General features: G+C 38.1%; 1 protein-coding gene across 1 annotated transcript in view; it reads left to right on the forward strand.

Annotated features, from left to right (window-relative positions):
• The window catches only part of Myc (bHLH transcription factor Myc), a 38179-nt gene extending 20937 nt beyond the window's left edge, over positions 1 to 17242 (forward strand). Inside the window, exons 3-4 of the mRNA XM_069110526.1 lie at positions 4503 to 12271; positions 12313 to 17242. Of these exons, the coding sequence (XP_068966627.1) occupies positions 4503 to 5140 (638 nt within the window). The 3' untranslated portion in view covers positions 5141 to 12271; positions 12313 to 17242. The remainder of the gene's footprint in view (positions 1 to 4502; positions 12272 to 12312) is intronic.

Raw genomic sequence — 17242 nt, forward strand, 5'->3', positions numbered from 1 at the left:
CTATTACGTTTGTGTGAAATAAATAATGAATAATAAGTAATTAATACTAAAAAATAACGCTCTTGAATCATTTAATCTTGTTCAAAAGAATTACTATAACTTATTACGATTTGCGCTTTGAATAGTCAATCAACAGAGTTCAGTCTAGCAAAAAAGTACTCCGTCCACAGCGACCGTCAGCACTGGCCGCGCGTCGTCCGTACGGACCGCATAGGTCGCGAGTATTCAGCACTCTAAGAGTTGATTGATAGATGATATTTCATAAATCTTTAAATAGTCGGTTCTGTTTTAAGAGTATTTTTTTACTGATAAATATCATTATTTTTGAAGCTTGATCATAGTTTCACTTGCTATTCAAATATGCTAAAATAGTCAAGCTGGGAGTCTTTCATAGTGCGTCACATGTACATATTTCATGTTAATGTCTGATGCAAAATTAGCGCATCGGACATGTAACGTGTGGTAACTGGATAGCTCTATGATCTATATTTAATTCTTTTCAATATTAAATTAAAGTCAATCACAGAAATTGATCTAGCAAGACGCAACTCTTATAATGCATTTAACCATTTATTTTGTCACAGTAATTAACTATTCATGAACTGTCGAATGAAAATGACCAGTTCGATAAAGAAAACGTAACCGAACACAATTCGAGCGAACGTTAAAATTCTCGTTCCAAGACTCGTATTAATGCAATATTAACATAATTCCTGTATTCTGGCTACGATTCACGGTCTTTTTTCGTAAAATATATCGATCAACCTTGTTCAATTAGCGATTCGATGGTCTCGACTTTTCGACTGCTGGGTCATGCGACAGAAGAACGAAATACGAGGCACTTCCTTCCTCGCTGAGAAACATTAACACCTTGATTTGCGCACGAATTTCGTATAAATTATCTGTACAATGGAAGTGGCGTTTATTTCGGTGCGATATATTGCAACGTATGAGTCACTCACAGAAATAAAACTGATCGATCTCACTTTCTAAAAAATTGTTTAATTATAGTCTTTCTTTATAGTGACTTTACCATTTTCAAGTTACATGCAAATTATTAATAAATTTATGTAATTATCGTCGCTATTATTAGATACAAACTATAAATGTTCTTCGATAAGAATGGAGAAAATAGAGAAGAGTGGGTAAAAGGAATGTAAATCAAAGTGAAACAGAAATAGGTGGCACGTGGGTCGACGAGTATGATGTCGGGTGCTATTCCAGTGGAAAAGAGACGAGACCAAAGGGGAAGTGGTTCTCTCGACTCGCGACCCTCGGTGTTCCTTCTATAGTTAGTTTAGAGTTTAGGTGGCTCCTCCTGGTTATTTTTAGAAATTTCGCGCCTTTTCACAGTTGCTCACCGTCGACCTGGCGGCACGCCAGTTTCGGGAAGATTCGTGCGTCTGGCCTAACCGGCACGATGATACACGTGCAAGCGGCGTGTATGTCTGTGAAACGAAGGCGGAGGATTGCTGCGTTCGTTGCCTTGCACACGGACATACGCGCCACGTATGCGGCGTCTCTCCTCTCGTTTGGCTTCTTCCTCGTTCTTCGAGAGACTCTTTCCTCTTGGCCCCGTTCGAGACTTTAAATGGATTCAACTCCAGCCTCCGATTAATATTTCATCCAGCGATGATTTTCAATTTGGGTCAGTTATTCGAGTTCTTAGTAGAATTGGCGTGCAAATAAAATCGATAGATTCGTTATTTATTTGCATTTGTTAGAATCAATCGACCCTGGATGATCGTACGGTATTGGAACGGATGATAGGCGTGTGATCTAAAGGAGAAAAGTAGAAGGTGCTTTTTTTTCTCGCTTTGCCGGGCATTAATTAAAAGTTCACGCTGCGATTGCAGCGGCCAGGTAAAGTGAAACCGGAAGACGCGGCTGGATGTTTTGCAGGCCGAGCGTAACGTGTTTCAAGATATTCTACATATAGCTAGGAATTTTTGTAATTTAAATCGATAACTGACCGTCTGTGTTTTGTATAACGAGACAGTCTCATGGAAGCGGGTGGTAAAAATCGACAAGGTTTAGTGAATCTAGTGCGGGCGATTGAACTCAACGAAACGAAACAAGAGAAGAAAATAGAAGAAAAGAAGAAAAATAAACAGAAAAATAGTAGAATTAACGAGCTCTTCCTCTGTCACATCGGAGACGAACTTGCGATTTTATATTTCAGGCCAAGTTCGTTTCACGTTCGATCTCGGGACATCTATATATTTCGCATCTTCATTTCTCTCGTTGCAGATAAAATACCGAAATCGTAAAATAACTACTATGTGTAACTACATATAAGTTGGTTCACATTAACAGAATGATGTATGAAAGTGCAGCGATCGTAAAGTGAGCGGATCGGATTCAGGTAAGAGAAACGTACTTCCTCACCGTGAATCGACTTTACGCTTCGAATCGACGATGTACTTTTCATCGTTAGATTCCTTTATTAAACCATCCCTTCCCCGCCATTTGTTACATTAACCTCGCCACTAATACATGTTTATTCGGCATCGAACGATACACACCGGGTATTTATAAAATGTCGCAAAATACGGTTTACCACGCCGATGTTGTCCGGAATTCAATTATAAATGTATTTACGAGCATTGCCCGGCTAATGGTTCGTTTTATGAACGAGCTGTTGCGGAACGAAATTTATCCGTAAATCGACCGCACGTAATCGAACCGCTATACAGACAGACAGATAGAGAGAGACCGATATACGAAGAGAAAGGCTTCCTGTCGTGAAACGCGCGTCGACATTGAGCGATTGTATCCCGAACGTTGTCCTTGAGGAAAGAGTTACGATCCGTATCCGCGGTAGAGAGGAATCTGGACCAACCGGATTTCCACCGATTGTGCCAGACGCTATGGATGACACAGTTTGCAGAAACGCCCACGGTGTCGTATGTCCCTTCGAACGCCTCCGCAACTGTGGCCACGTGCTTTCAAAGGATAACCGTTACCATATTGCTCTTCCTTTTTTCTCCTCTAGTAGGGTAGGATCGTTAGAGCCCCTTCCAAAGCTTCGACATCTCAAGATTCCATCTTGTACTTTACACAGAATAATGAAACTTATACGTACATTACGAGACTCCCGTTAGTTAGACAACGAAAGAACGAGAAAATATCGTGTACTTGAGGCATAACAAGAAAAGATATCAAAACGAGAAGATAATTCGAATCGCTATCACGCTACTGATTTATGATAATTACAACTGAGGATATTAACATCAATGGAATTTTTCTTTTAATGGGAAGTTACATCTTCGTAGAATGGTGGTCGAGCTGTTTGTCGTGCCACTAATAACGATGTAAATATCTTTATACGCAGATTGCTTAAAAACTATTCCTAACAAAATTTGGCAAATAACAAAATAAATTACATAGCTCGACTCGAATATTTTTCTGACCCACATAATCCTATTTTACTCGGTTCTCTTACGGCTCGTACGCAACGTCTTCTATCGTGGCAAAGATAGACCATAGTCTATTTAGTCTGGCTCGTAACCGGCAGGGAATCTCTCGAGATAAACGATATCGATGGCATCCGGTTTGGGTTCAGGGTCGATTCGAAGTTAGCTCACTCTCACGTGACACGATCTCTTTCCGTTGTCCGCAGTCAGCCTTCACCCTGAATATAGGATTGCCGAGGTGAAAACAGAGCCGAGCTTGTTCCGTCCCGACTAATTAGCGACGTTTCACGGCTGTCCGCGAACGCTAACTGCTTCTCTAAAGAAAAAATACTATCGGCGTATCTCGCAGCATCTTTGCAACTCGTGCGAGTGACACTGTCCTTCGGTAAATCGCCTTGATCCCTGATTGCACTCAGGCTTAATTCGAATAGGGAGAAATGGGATTGTCTCTTTTTGTACTGCATTCTAAGTAGATTTGTTGCGAAGAGTATATGTATTTGACTAGTAACGATTAATTGTTAACATAAGTCTATTAATCTATTATCGTATTAGGTATTAGGTTGTCTGAAATGTTTCTTTCGTTTTATAAGGAATTAATACAAGCACAATGTTTTCTGTTTTATATTAGTTTATTGAATTATGCACGAACGTAATAATAGAAATAGAACGAAATCGATCATATGTAATTCAATAAAATAATATAAAACAGAAATTATTGTTCATCTATTATCACCTTATGAAACGAAAGAACCTAATAATAACAGACTTCACAGTTAGAACGTCGAAGCAGTCAATAGTAGCTATGTGGACTTTGATTTTATGAGGAAATGATGGAAAAGACCAATTGTAACAATTTATGTTTTAGTGTCTACATCTAAATAGTTTATCGTATGAAGCTACAATATGACTACGATAGACTAGAATACGAATAGATTTTAGATGAGAAATATTCGTTCGTCCCAACAGTTTGAATGGTCAGTTTCAACGCATCTGATATATTTAATCTAAATATCTCGTTTCGATTATTTGGACAAGTTACGTTCGTCGGAATAATCATAAAATTTCTTTTTCTTCTGCCTGTTACAGAGGAGGAAGAGATCGATGTGGTAAGCTTCGATAAACCGTGCAGACCAGCGGTTTTACCAACGAATCCAAGCTTGGCCGACCAGCAACACTTTCAATTAACAGTTAACACCGCGTTCAAAGAGAAACCACCAGGTTCGAGACCTCGTGGTCGACCTCCCTCGAATCCAGCACGGAAAAGAGCTGCCCAGGTCGAGCAAAGGCCAGCGAAACGAGCTCGTCATAGGACCTGTCAGAGGAGAAACAAGGTAGGACGCACCATGTCGTCTACGTCCGTATCGTCTTCGTCCGTATCGTCTTCGTCCGTATCATCTTCACCTTCGATGAGGTCAACCACATCGAGAAGTTCCTCGGACGATGAATTAGACACTGAGAAGAGGAGAGAGCATAACAACATGGAACGTCAAAGGCGGATAGAATTACGAAATGCGTTCGAAGAGCTACGCGTTCTCGTGCCAGCTGTTGAGAAAAAGGAGAAGGCACCGAAAGTCGCGATTCTCAGGCAAGCGTCTGCATATCTTGCTTCGTTGACCTCGAAGGAAATGGGCAATGCAGCCAAGGTGGCGGATTTGAGGCGGCAACAGGAGAAGCTTCGAGCATCGCTCAGTTATCTAAGGAGGAGTCTCGCCATGACGCGCTAAGGGAGAGACTCTGATCGTGTCGGATTTAATCCAACACGACAAAGAAAATACCTTGCTCGGAACGTTGTAGAGTCGAACTTGTTGTTAACCTGGTGGATCAGTGACAAATCTTCACTCGGCGTTTCGAGATCAGACGTGATTATCGAAAATAAATGCCTTTACGCGAATGAGAAAGACCGTCTGCCTTGTCTGTTTGGATCTGGGTATCCACTTTCGGTCGCGTGACGGACGAGGGGGAAGAAGGCACTTCAAACAACGTGTTTGAGAGAGTCAGAAATGCGCTGTTTGAAGAGACATGGAAGAGCCTGGTCCTGGTCATCGACAAGAGAAAAAACACTGTGTTGTGGTTCTGTGATTCACTTGGGCGGATATGGGTAAACCGAATCTTTTAAAATCTGTTTTACCATAGAAGAAACAAGTATATATGTGTATAGACACTTGCGTAAGAACAAAGAGAAAGTTAGGCCGAAGGGAGAATCGAAGGGTGGATGAAGGGTGAATGCGCATCGAGAACGAAGAAGGAATACCGTTCGCGTCGAGTCGGCATCAAGTGCTGGAAGAAATCGAAAGAACCGATGCAAGCAGCTTCGAAAAGAATATTTATACGTATATGTATATTTATAGAAAAGATACTTCGAATGGCAAGTTACTAAAGAGAGGTAGGGAATTGATCGTAGATTGCTTTGGCCAAATTCACGAAGTTATCTATGAGAACGCAAAATTGAGTTTAGCTAGTTTAGAGAGAAAACGTTATCGACAATAGATCTTCAGTTTTTTCGTTTTTTTCTCTCTCTCTTTTTTTGTTAATACACATACATATTACATTAAGAAAAATTCACGATTTACGAGGCTGAATCGCCGCGAATAGCGTCAATTCCATTTTTAATCCTTCGAATTCTCGATCAGTGTCATCTTAACGCGTTATAGATTATCGACTAAGACCGGTTTCCGAGCTGGGGTATGTTATATATATTTTAGAGAAAATGTTTTAAGTTCATGAAGATATTGGAAACGTTCGACGAGATCGAACGACACGGCAGTCCGCTATTTATCACGCATTTTTTGCGCGTTTCTGCACGTTTTGTATAACACGCTCGTATACACACGAGTTTTTCTTTTTCACGTAAAACATGCATTTAGGCGAGTCGAGACAAATCCGACGAGAGAAAGCCAAAAATGAACAAGACTACGATTGTTATTAATAATAGTCTCGACTGTATTGGATTTCGAATCGGCCTCGAATCGTTCGATATCTCGTCGTTGTTTGGAATTTCGTTCTGCGATGCGAAATCCATGTACGACGGAGGAAAACGAGGCTTATTATCGAACGTTATCCGACGTTAGTTGCACCGGTTCCGAACTAACTGGTCTTAGGACGCATTTCAAAGCTGAACCGGTTTCTAGGTATATCTTTCATTTTTAGGAAATGAACGAGAAAAAGAATAATATAGAAAAGAAAGAAGAGTGGGAAGCACACGCAGATTCTTTTTCCAAAACTCGTATCGATAAATCGCAATAAAGATACGAAAGAAATAGCTGCTCGCGATGCTGCTTGCTTTTTATATCAGCGATTTTGTATGGAACAGTCGAGATAAACCTGTAGTTTGACAGGTTGCCATTTAAACTTGTACAAGATATTCGCCTTATAATTACGGTACTGGTATTGTCATTCGATCGAAACGAAATTCGTACAGATTCAGGCATTATCGAACGAGTTTTGGTAATCGAACGAGTGCAAGGCACGAATTACGCGTGTGACTTCAGAACTGTTATATTCCTCGCAATCCTCGCAGTTTCACGTAATTTGAAAGATTTCAAGGTAGAAATTATAGCAAGTCTCATTAATATTATCTCATATGATCGAGCAAAACCGTCGAGATCCCGAAATCCCGATGAACGTGTTCCAAAGAGAGGCGTGTTTCGCGTTACGGGTAGGAAACGCGTGTTCGATAATGCCATTCAACATGGAAAAAGAAAAACCATAGATGACTGGTCTGTTAACAATACCTATTCACAAATATCTTCCTTATCGAATTCCATTATTTTCTCCATTGCAATCTCGCGTTGTTTTCTTTTTTTAACAGCGTCGCTAATAGTAGTTACTTACCGATCGATTGATGATCGCTGTGCGATCTTTACGTTTTTCGACGTTTCACGCCTTCGCTAGCATGAACCTAAACGCGTTCTATAGTAGAGTGATTGTATTCTGGTAATCTTGCAAGTAGGTGAAAGATCGTATGAGTCACAAAACGTGTAGGTAGAGACAGTTTGCACCTAGTACATACGCGTTATGTATGTACCGTAGGGCACAGAGAAAAAGTCATAGACATACACGCATACTACAAAGAGATAATATTAGAAATTTAGTCCGGGTACCTTACACACACACATATTCCGTTTTTGTTACGAATACATCAGATGCATCTTCATTTCGGATCATTTCGGTACGCGTAACGATATTAGCGAAATTCGGCTTTGGAGTCGAAGTCCTGTCTGTCTTTTGTCTACCTTCTTCCTCGTTCTTCTAATCCGGTTATGGCGCAAAACGGATACAAACGCGACAAAAATCTCGTAAATGGTAGTTTTCATCCTTTTCTTCGCGCCTCTGTTTCCTTCTTTCCGCCGATATTTCGCGCAGATAAACACGCCACGAAGATCGACGAAGCACACCGATCTTCGTGGATGAGCGTCTATCCACGTGTGTTCAGTTTTTATATGCGAGTGTGTAGAACTCTTTAAACTGGTGCAATAAGAGACACGAAAGAATATTACCTTCGTGGTAGATCGTTATTTTGTTGTTAAACGATCATCGGTATCTAGCTTATCCGAGAAAGAAGTAGACAGGGCGCTGAAAACTCGAGACTAAGGATCGAATTGTTTACTTTCTTCTTTTCTATCATTTCTCGTTTTTATAATACAAACGATCGATCCGATATCTGTGCTCGTTCTCGAAGCTTTTCTACGGCTGAGAAACGTCGAGTTGAAAAGGAAGAGACGTCAGATCTCGCGCTACCAAGAGATTGTAAAGGTTGAAGAGAAAACTAACCTCGATTAGCATGTTTTCATTTTTTTTTTGTATTTAGGACTTTTTGTTTTCGTTCGTACACGGTACACGTTCGCTAAAGTGGATGCTGAACGGCAACACACGGTTTTATAACAAGAAGGAAATCTTTTTTATCTGATTAAGATCCGTGCGGAATACGCTTTTTAAACGCGTGTAAATAATGTACATACATATATAGGACAATATATAAACATGCATAAATAATACATAGCCATGTATGCATGTACATTGCAAATTATAGACGCTGAAGCCTGTAAGTACGTAAAGGTAGAGAGAAAGAAAAATAGATCGAGAGGGAGGGACAAAGCTTGGGTGGGAGAAGAATAATACTACTACCAATTATTATTATTATTATTATTATTATTATTATTATTATTATTATTATTATTATTACCATTATTACTATTATTATTATTATTATTACTATTATTACTACTACTACTACTACTACTACTACTACTACTACTACCACTATTACTACTACCACAAAACTAATACTATTGCTACTACTACTACCATACTACTACTACTACTATTACTACTACTACCACCACCACTACTACTACTACTACTACTACTACTACTACTACCACTACTACTACTACTACTACTACTACTACTACTATTACTACTACTACTACTACTATTACTACTACTACTACTACTACTACTACTAGTACTACTACTATTACTACTATTACTACTATTACTATTATTATAATTATTAATATGTTTCATTATCACCATTATAACTACTATAATTATAATTGTTACGAATTTTAGTTAACAAGTTTTTCCTGGTAATTCGCTGCTACGATATATAAATATATATAATATATCAGATGATGATAATAATAATAACGACGGAGTTTTAGAGAGGAAGAAAAAGGAAAGATGGATATTTTATCACACGGACGATGAGAAATTGGATCGTTCGTGTAATGTTCAATTGATTGCGGACGCGCGATCTATATAATTAGATTACGTTGTTTGGCGACGATTTAGATTTAGATGATCGGCAACAGAGATGAGAAAAAAAATATATTATGGTAGGGATTATATTATATTATATATTACGATGAAAAAATATATATAAATATATGTCTATGTATATTGTAATTAACAGGGAAGAAAAGAAAATGGAAAGAAATCAGGAGGATTAAAATATTAGTAATATACGGACGCGCATGAGAGAAAGAAAAAAATACGTCGTTGTCGCGGCCGATCGCGGAAATATACCGGAAGACGTGTTTATAGAGAGAGGAGCGAGTGCAGTGCCCTCGCGAGGGGAGATAAAAGAAAATATAGAAAAGGCAAAATAATGTGTTCATTACAATTGTAGGTAACAGTATTCGTTTATATACATACTTTTTACGGGCTATATTGAAAGAAATAGAAAATGATAAAAAAAGAAAAAAATATAAAGAAATAAGGAACGGTAAACGGAGAAGTTATAGCAACGACCGGAAGAAACAATCTTTCGATAGATAAGCTTTTTTCACATATACGTACATGCATACGTACCTTTATGTACACACGATATAACACGATATACACACGCGTACCATATATACATGTACTCCCTCTCCCATACATATTACAAACATACACAATTTGTATTACACGCAAATATTCTAATGACCACACCTTCGCGTACGTATTATGCATTACGCGTGTGTATACACGCGCGACTACGAACGAGTTAATATCGTGAACGGATATACTCGGAGAGGAGAGAGGGCTACCAGTGAGAAGAACGCACGCTCTCTCTACAATGCCGGACGAAAATTAAAGAGGGATTAAAAAGTCGCGATGACAGCGTGGTCGGGAGGGACTCGAGGGGTTAGAACTGATTGACCGATACAGGACGGACGCGTACGAAATGCAAAGACGTAAAGAGATCGGCCTCTCTGGGAATCTACGTCCGAAAGCGTGTGCACGTGCATCCGGAAATAATGTTTCGACGTATTCGTCATTCCTCACTCGGCGTTGTAATATAGGATCGCTAAAACGCGTGTATACGCACGCATATACACATATACATTTTATACACCACACCTAATAATACCGTGCAAATAGCGCATATACATGTACGGACAGATCGCATACGAGACACGCGGCAATCATCTATACACGCATACGAATACAGGTTAATTAAAGACTAATCGACGATACGACCTGAAACCTGAATCGCAACCCAAGTGCTTCAAATTTATATAGGTACATATTAATCGCAGTAATAATGCAGTTCGGAACCACGGGTGTAACGCATTTTTTTCGGCTGGCGTATATTAAAGTAGAGGAGGGTGGTGTGGATTCAATAACGTCGAGGAGTTCGTTTCGAAGGGTAGTCGAAGGGACTTGACTGGAAATCCCTTGTTTCTTTCGTTCTCGAGCGGTTCAATCGTGTTCTTTTTAATTGTTGCTCCGAGTATGAAAGACATACGAGATCCTTCGCGTGTCTTTCAGAAGAGATTTCTCGAAGTGAGTATCGGAACGAGTACGATAAACGTTGAAGTCTAGTTTTATGAAAATCTATCTGTAAAGATAGTTGAAGAAAACATTTTTACCTGTACGCTTTACATACATAATGACCGACGACGTGGCTTTACTCGTCGAAAAATAAAAGATAAAAGAAAAAGAAAAGAAAGTTTTTATGTAGGGAAATATGACTAGCGACTCATCGTAGGAAAACGAGATAATATTTGAATACCGAACGAAATATGCACAAAGGCCTTACAAATCGAATCACAGTTTCGACCTTCTTACACCCGCGACATTTTCTAGGCGTAGCTCCCGTACTATTTTTGACAGATTTTTTATACGTTTAACCCTGCGATCGCAATGACGATAATTATTAAAAAAAAAAAGATTTACGCGATTACAGGAACTATTATTATATTATATTATTACCGGGTAGAAACACAATAACAAAACAAAAAGAGACTAACAAACATTAGAATGGAGGGAGAAGAAGAAAATAAAACATGGATGAAATGTTTTTTATAAACGAACGAAGTGGATTAGTTAACGAAAACAACGTTGTTCGCATACTCAGGATAATAATAAGAGGCGCCTTAATTTTTAACCGTATTAAGAAAAGTAAAAAGGAAATTTGGTCTCTGGGAATCTTTTCGTACGACAACATGTATTTTACGTGTACATAAGAGAGAATCAGGGAATGGAGTAAAGAAGATAATATAACGTTCCTCTTCCTCTGCGCGTCAAAATTTCGTCGAAGGGGGCTCGCGTTTTGAATTGGGCTCGTGTTTTGAATTGAGCGTGCGTTTTAAATTAAGCGCGCGTTTTAAATTGGGCGCGCGTTTTGAATTGGACGCGCGTATGCATTGCGTATGCGCGAATTACCACTGATCGAATAACGAAATAGGACGACAGACAAAAAAGAGAAAAAGAATAGTGTAGCATTATATCGGCCACGGTTTTGAAGTTCTTCCGCTTTTAACGAAGATGAGAAATTCATTAGTCTGATGCGACGAAATGAAACTCAACTATATATATATATCTATATATATATATATATAGCATTATGTATAATATACATACCTCGCAATAGATTTCGCCTTCACAAGACGGTAGCCTTTTCGTCACGCTAAATAATAAAATAGCGAATCCCCGTTTTATAGCAGCTCTCTGCTTTCTTTTTTCTCAACTTTTGCTCGTGTGTCCGACCTGTGAGTTCTTTATATTGTGCCAAATTATGAGAGAAGGGAAGGTGGATCGAGAGAAAGGAAAAGGAAGAAAGAGGAATCATAGTTGCAGATTTAACCGAGCGTTATTTTAGCCGAATTTAGTCCGATGCGTTTAGACTGTCCATTAGTTAGAAAAGAACGACTAACTTTCCTGTTTTTTCTTTCTTTCTTAATATTTATCCGAACATGTAGCTCAAAATACAAGGGACGCCTTTTACTAGGGTTGGTTCTTGTTGTACACGCTTTTCCCTTCCTTTCCCTTTTCCTTCCTTTCCCTTTTTCCTGTTCTTTTATTTAGTTTTATTCTCCCGTATCTTTTTCGTTTTTCACCGTATATATATATATATATATATATATGTATATATATATATATACATGTATATTTATATATACATAAGATATATGTATATTTTTTTCGTTTCTCCCTTCGATCGACTAGAAAATATCTCTAGGCCTTCTCTCGACAAAGACATTTCTTCGAAAATTGCTCAGAGAGTGACCCTTGCTGTTGGATCGTGGAAACGTGCTTTTTTTCTCGTTTTCGATCTCTCTTTTTCCCTGCTTCACGATTTCCCCCCCTGGTTAGTCCATGCGACGCTTTTTATCCTACGAATTGTCGTTCGGGACGATAGCCGACCGGGTACACGCGTTAATTGAGGCTTCGAGGAACGGAGAGCTATTTTCCTCCGTTTCTTTTCTTATATATAAGATATAAATATGTATGTATATTAAAAGGAAATATTAATATTATATACGTCTTCGTGATTTTACATAAAGATATTTGCGCGTTTATCCGCGGAGTTCAGGTTCCATCGTTTCGAATGTCGGTGTGAATTTTTAAACGCGTTTATCGATCATGCGTCCCGGGACGAGCCGGGGTTGAAAACTTTAGAGATCAAGGCACGTTGTTCGAAATTTTCGAAAAATTTTATGCAATCCCCGCGACATATCGCAAATCGTGTCTGTTAACAGTCAGCGGAAGTCTGAGAGTGAAACGACAGATGTCGCGAGAACGATATTTTCGGTGAATTTGAAACAAACGTATCGGGAGAGGGGCCGAGAACTAGTAATAGAATTTATTTAGCATTTTTAAAGATTATGAACTAATATAATATAAGAGAAGGAATAATGTTGCGAGAAAAGAACACGTTCCCCCGATCTTTTACGGCGATTTTGAAGAGTGCAAACGTACCTGCTAGCCACATAGACACTAAAAATAATAATAATAGTTAATTGTGTAAAGGAAAGGTGTTGTGTACGAAACATTATGCGTTTGTAAGCGACGCGCATCGACGTAGCTGTAGCTTAAGAAAGGATAAGGCAATTATATACTATTATAATACTGTTATCATTGTATAATAACGACTCGACGTGGCGCATGAGATTCGCCTCCGACATAGAGTTCTGCGTTCTGCACCAGGAACACAAATATGTTGTATTTTCTTTTTTCGTTTTTCTCCTTTTATTCTTTCATTTTGTTTTAACAATTTGAGATACACACGCATGAGAATAATTAGAATAATTGAATTTGCGCGTTCGCTCGGATCCAGCGAATCTTGCGTCCACGGTGTTTCCTTTTTGTAAATTTTTTTACATATACACGCGTGCAGTGCAGTCGTTAATTATAAAATACGTGCATACATGCAGAGAACGTCCCCTCCTCCAAATGCAACAATATCGTGCTTAAACGATTACGCATTGTATCTTTTCTCCCGTGTTCTCTTTGTTTAGTTTTTCCCTTGTTTTATATCATATTTTTTGTTTCGTTTGATTTATGACGTGCGGTAAACGTCACGTTCGCTCATTCTTTTTGCAATGCACGCATAAACAATACCACAAGAACGACTTTACCGCTGTGCGCAAGTATGTCGATACGAATGTGTAGAAAACAAGAAAAAAACAATTAGAAAAAACTGAATAGTAAAAGCAAATGAGTAAATGAGTGAGTGAATGAGTGATCGAATGAGAGAGAGAGTGTGTGTGTGTGTGTATGTGTGGAAGAGGACGAATGATAAAATACGAGAGTGAGACTGAACGATTCTGAGATGGAGTATTTTATGTATGTGTATAAGTACATATAGTTTGCTATTAATAAACGTTGTATCGGACCTTTAATATTTTAAAGGTAAGAACGTGTGTCAGAGAGAACGAAAGAGAGGGATGAAGAGAAAATTCTGGTTGCGCGTGACGAATCCATTTTTTCAGGGGAGGGGGAGGGGATGGGTTCTCGACGAGAATACTTAAAATGTAACATTAGGTTTTTTATTCAAAGCAAAACAATATTTTTTATTTATCCCTTTATTTTTATATGACGTTGCTACTGGAAACCGTCTCACGAGCGAAAAGAAGGGGTGAATGGGAAAGAATGACAGAAATCGAACGAGAAGATGGAGCGAATGAGACAGAAACGTTTAATTATGTCGACGAGCGGATGGTAACCAGAGCTAGACAACGAAATGACCCCTTGTATAGGGTGGGGAAACGAGAGGGGATCGTATATATAATCCGGGATGAAATAGGAGTAAAGGAAACATAAAGGAAAATAAATTGGGAACCCCCATATACAGATTTTTGAACTGCGATATTCATGTTATATTATATTATATTATATATATATAATATATATATATATATTATATACAGATATAGACCGATAGAATCTCTTATTTTTGCAAGAAAACCAGATTCCCGAAAAATAGAAAAAAAAAGTAAAAGCGAAAAAAAAATACTGAAAACTACGTTCGTCGTTGCGCGACGAAGAAGACGAAGGACGTTTCTCGAAATCATTTTTCCCTTAATATAGACACATTTTCTTTTCATATTTCAGTCTTTTGACGCCTTGTATCTTTTCTATTCTATTTTATTTTATTTTATTATACCTTTTCTTTCTTCGGTACTGAGGCAATAAATTTCAACGTTATTTTATTCGTTGTTTTTACTCGACGAATCTGTTCCGTATTCTATGGAAACCGAAAAGGGCGCGTCCTTCGTCTTCTTTGGTCGCGTTTAATTCGACGGACGCGCACCACAGAGACTTAGCCGCTTTAAACCGGGGGTGGCGTACGTTGGAATTTCGTCTCGATTCTCGCGACATTCGACGACACAAGCTTTCTACGTAATCATGATATTTTAAAGAAACAAAAAAAAGGGACAAAACGACAAAAAAAAAAAATGATGACGATAATGATGATAAGAAACAGCGTAATGTGTAAATCGAGGGACCCTACGTTCCGACCGTATGAGATAAAGATCTCGCTTTTTAAAGGAAACGCTTATGAATAAAAAGAACGTGGAAATTTTGTTCTCCCTTTGAGAGGGTGGAAGAGCGCGAGTTTTATATTAAAGAGGATTTGATCCTGCTAGAGGACAGGTGGAAAGTTCGTGACAGACAGTAGGTAGATATAATCGTATAGGATTTTTGCTTACTAACTATCTAACTACTCTATTATCGATTATCGAGCAATACTGTTAATAATTATTTAAAAACTATTAACGGTAAATAACGATTGTACTACTCTCTTGTAATTGTATTATATGATAATAATATTTAATATATAATATTATATAATATATTATATTATACATTTTATATAATAATCACATACGCATATAGAACAGCATATACTGTATAACCTTTTATCTAATAATATAATATATTATCGATAATATTAATATTAATTATTAACGATAATAATATTCGATAAGGTATCTGCGTGTAATGGATGCTTCTCGAGTTTCGTTTCCACCGAGACGCTTTCCTGGATTTCTTTTTACGTTTATCATACGTACGTTTTAAGGATTCGTGATCGGCCGATCTCGCGGATAATAGACGAAGTTAACCGGACCCACCTCGTTTATTAAAAATGAATAAATAAATAAATTAAAAAAAAAAGAGTTCACTTGTACCTATACCTCGAGCGATTTGTTGAATGTAAGTAGTAAGCGGAAGGGAACGTCACGATTTTTACGATTTTACCGAGAACGATCGTGATTGTCGTTCCCCGACAACATCCGTATTCCCATTACCGCCCCGGTCTCTTTTCTTTTTTTCACTTTTTTCTTCCTCCGGTTGTGTACTGTGAGATCGGAAGTTGTCGGGGAATCGCCGAAACGTAAAAGTCACCCCCGTACAATTACGTAACATTGACCTTATATATAATACATAGATATATATATATATACGCATACATACACATACACATACGCATGTTGACTGGGAGAAAAGGAAAAAGAAAATGAAGATGGAACTATTAACGATAAGCGAAGCGCATCGCGAAGAATTACGACATGTTTATACGACAGCACTATGACAAGATTAGTGGTGTACACGTACATGTGTATACGCATCCCGCGTATTTGATATTCCGTGTGCTCGGTGCACGTGTACGTGTATGCGGCATATGCTACATTACTAGATAGAAGATAATAAATGAAAAAAGAATATTTATTCCACAAGTTAAATAGTAATATTAGAAGTAATATTTATATCTCTTTATTTACTATTTGCATATTATATAACGACGTAACCCTCACCATTTCGATAGGATGGACGGGTGGATTTTGTACAGCAAGAATGATACAAAACAAAAGAAACAAAAAAAAAAACAAAAAAAAAAGGAGAAAGAAACTGAAAGAAAAGCAAAAGAGAGAGAAAGATAGACAGACAGACAGAGTGAGAGAGAGAGAGAGAGAGAGAGAGAGCGAGAGAGAGAGAGAGAGAGTAGGAAACAGGCGTTAAAAAGGGGAAACAAGAAAAATATGCTTATTTGTACTAAGAAATAGTAGAGTGTGAGTGATGGAAAAAGTGTTATAGAGAGAGTGTGATAGCGAAAGAAAAAACTAAGAATGGACGGAAAGAATAGGTTTTGTACTTAAATTTAAAAGAAAAGGAGATAAAAAAAGTCATTCGCGTACCTAACACGCTTCGTTTTCGTTTCTTATTTTGGTTCCGTTTTCGTCGACATAGAAATATATTATCGTACGCGAGCGAAATTGTTCCTTTCTCAGCGGCATTGCGTCCGTTTTTCAGGCGTTGTTGGTGGTCGACGATCGTTTTTGGTTAAGTCGAAATGGACAACAAAATGATAAAGATCGTGCTCGATGGTTATCGTTTAGTAATCAAGTTGTACGACGGCAATATAAGTTTGAGTGATGTGCATATTAGGAATTTTTGGTTTTTTGTTACATTAGTGGTCAACTGCGATAAATTAGGCAAAAAGAAAGTCTTCGATGTTTCTTTTTTTCAGGAAAAAGAATGAAACAGTTCCTCAACATTTATATTTCGAACTATCTTATTATATCAATAAAAATATTATCATTTATCCGAAA

This window comes from Bombus flavifrons, chromosome 3 (assembly GCF_040668555.2).
Source record: "Bombus flavifrons isolate JBK064 chromosome 3, iyBomFlav1_principal, whole genome shotgun sequence".
Lineage (NCBI taxonomy): Eukaryota > Metazoa > Arthropoda > Insecta > Hymenoptera > Apidae > Bombus > Bombus flavifrons.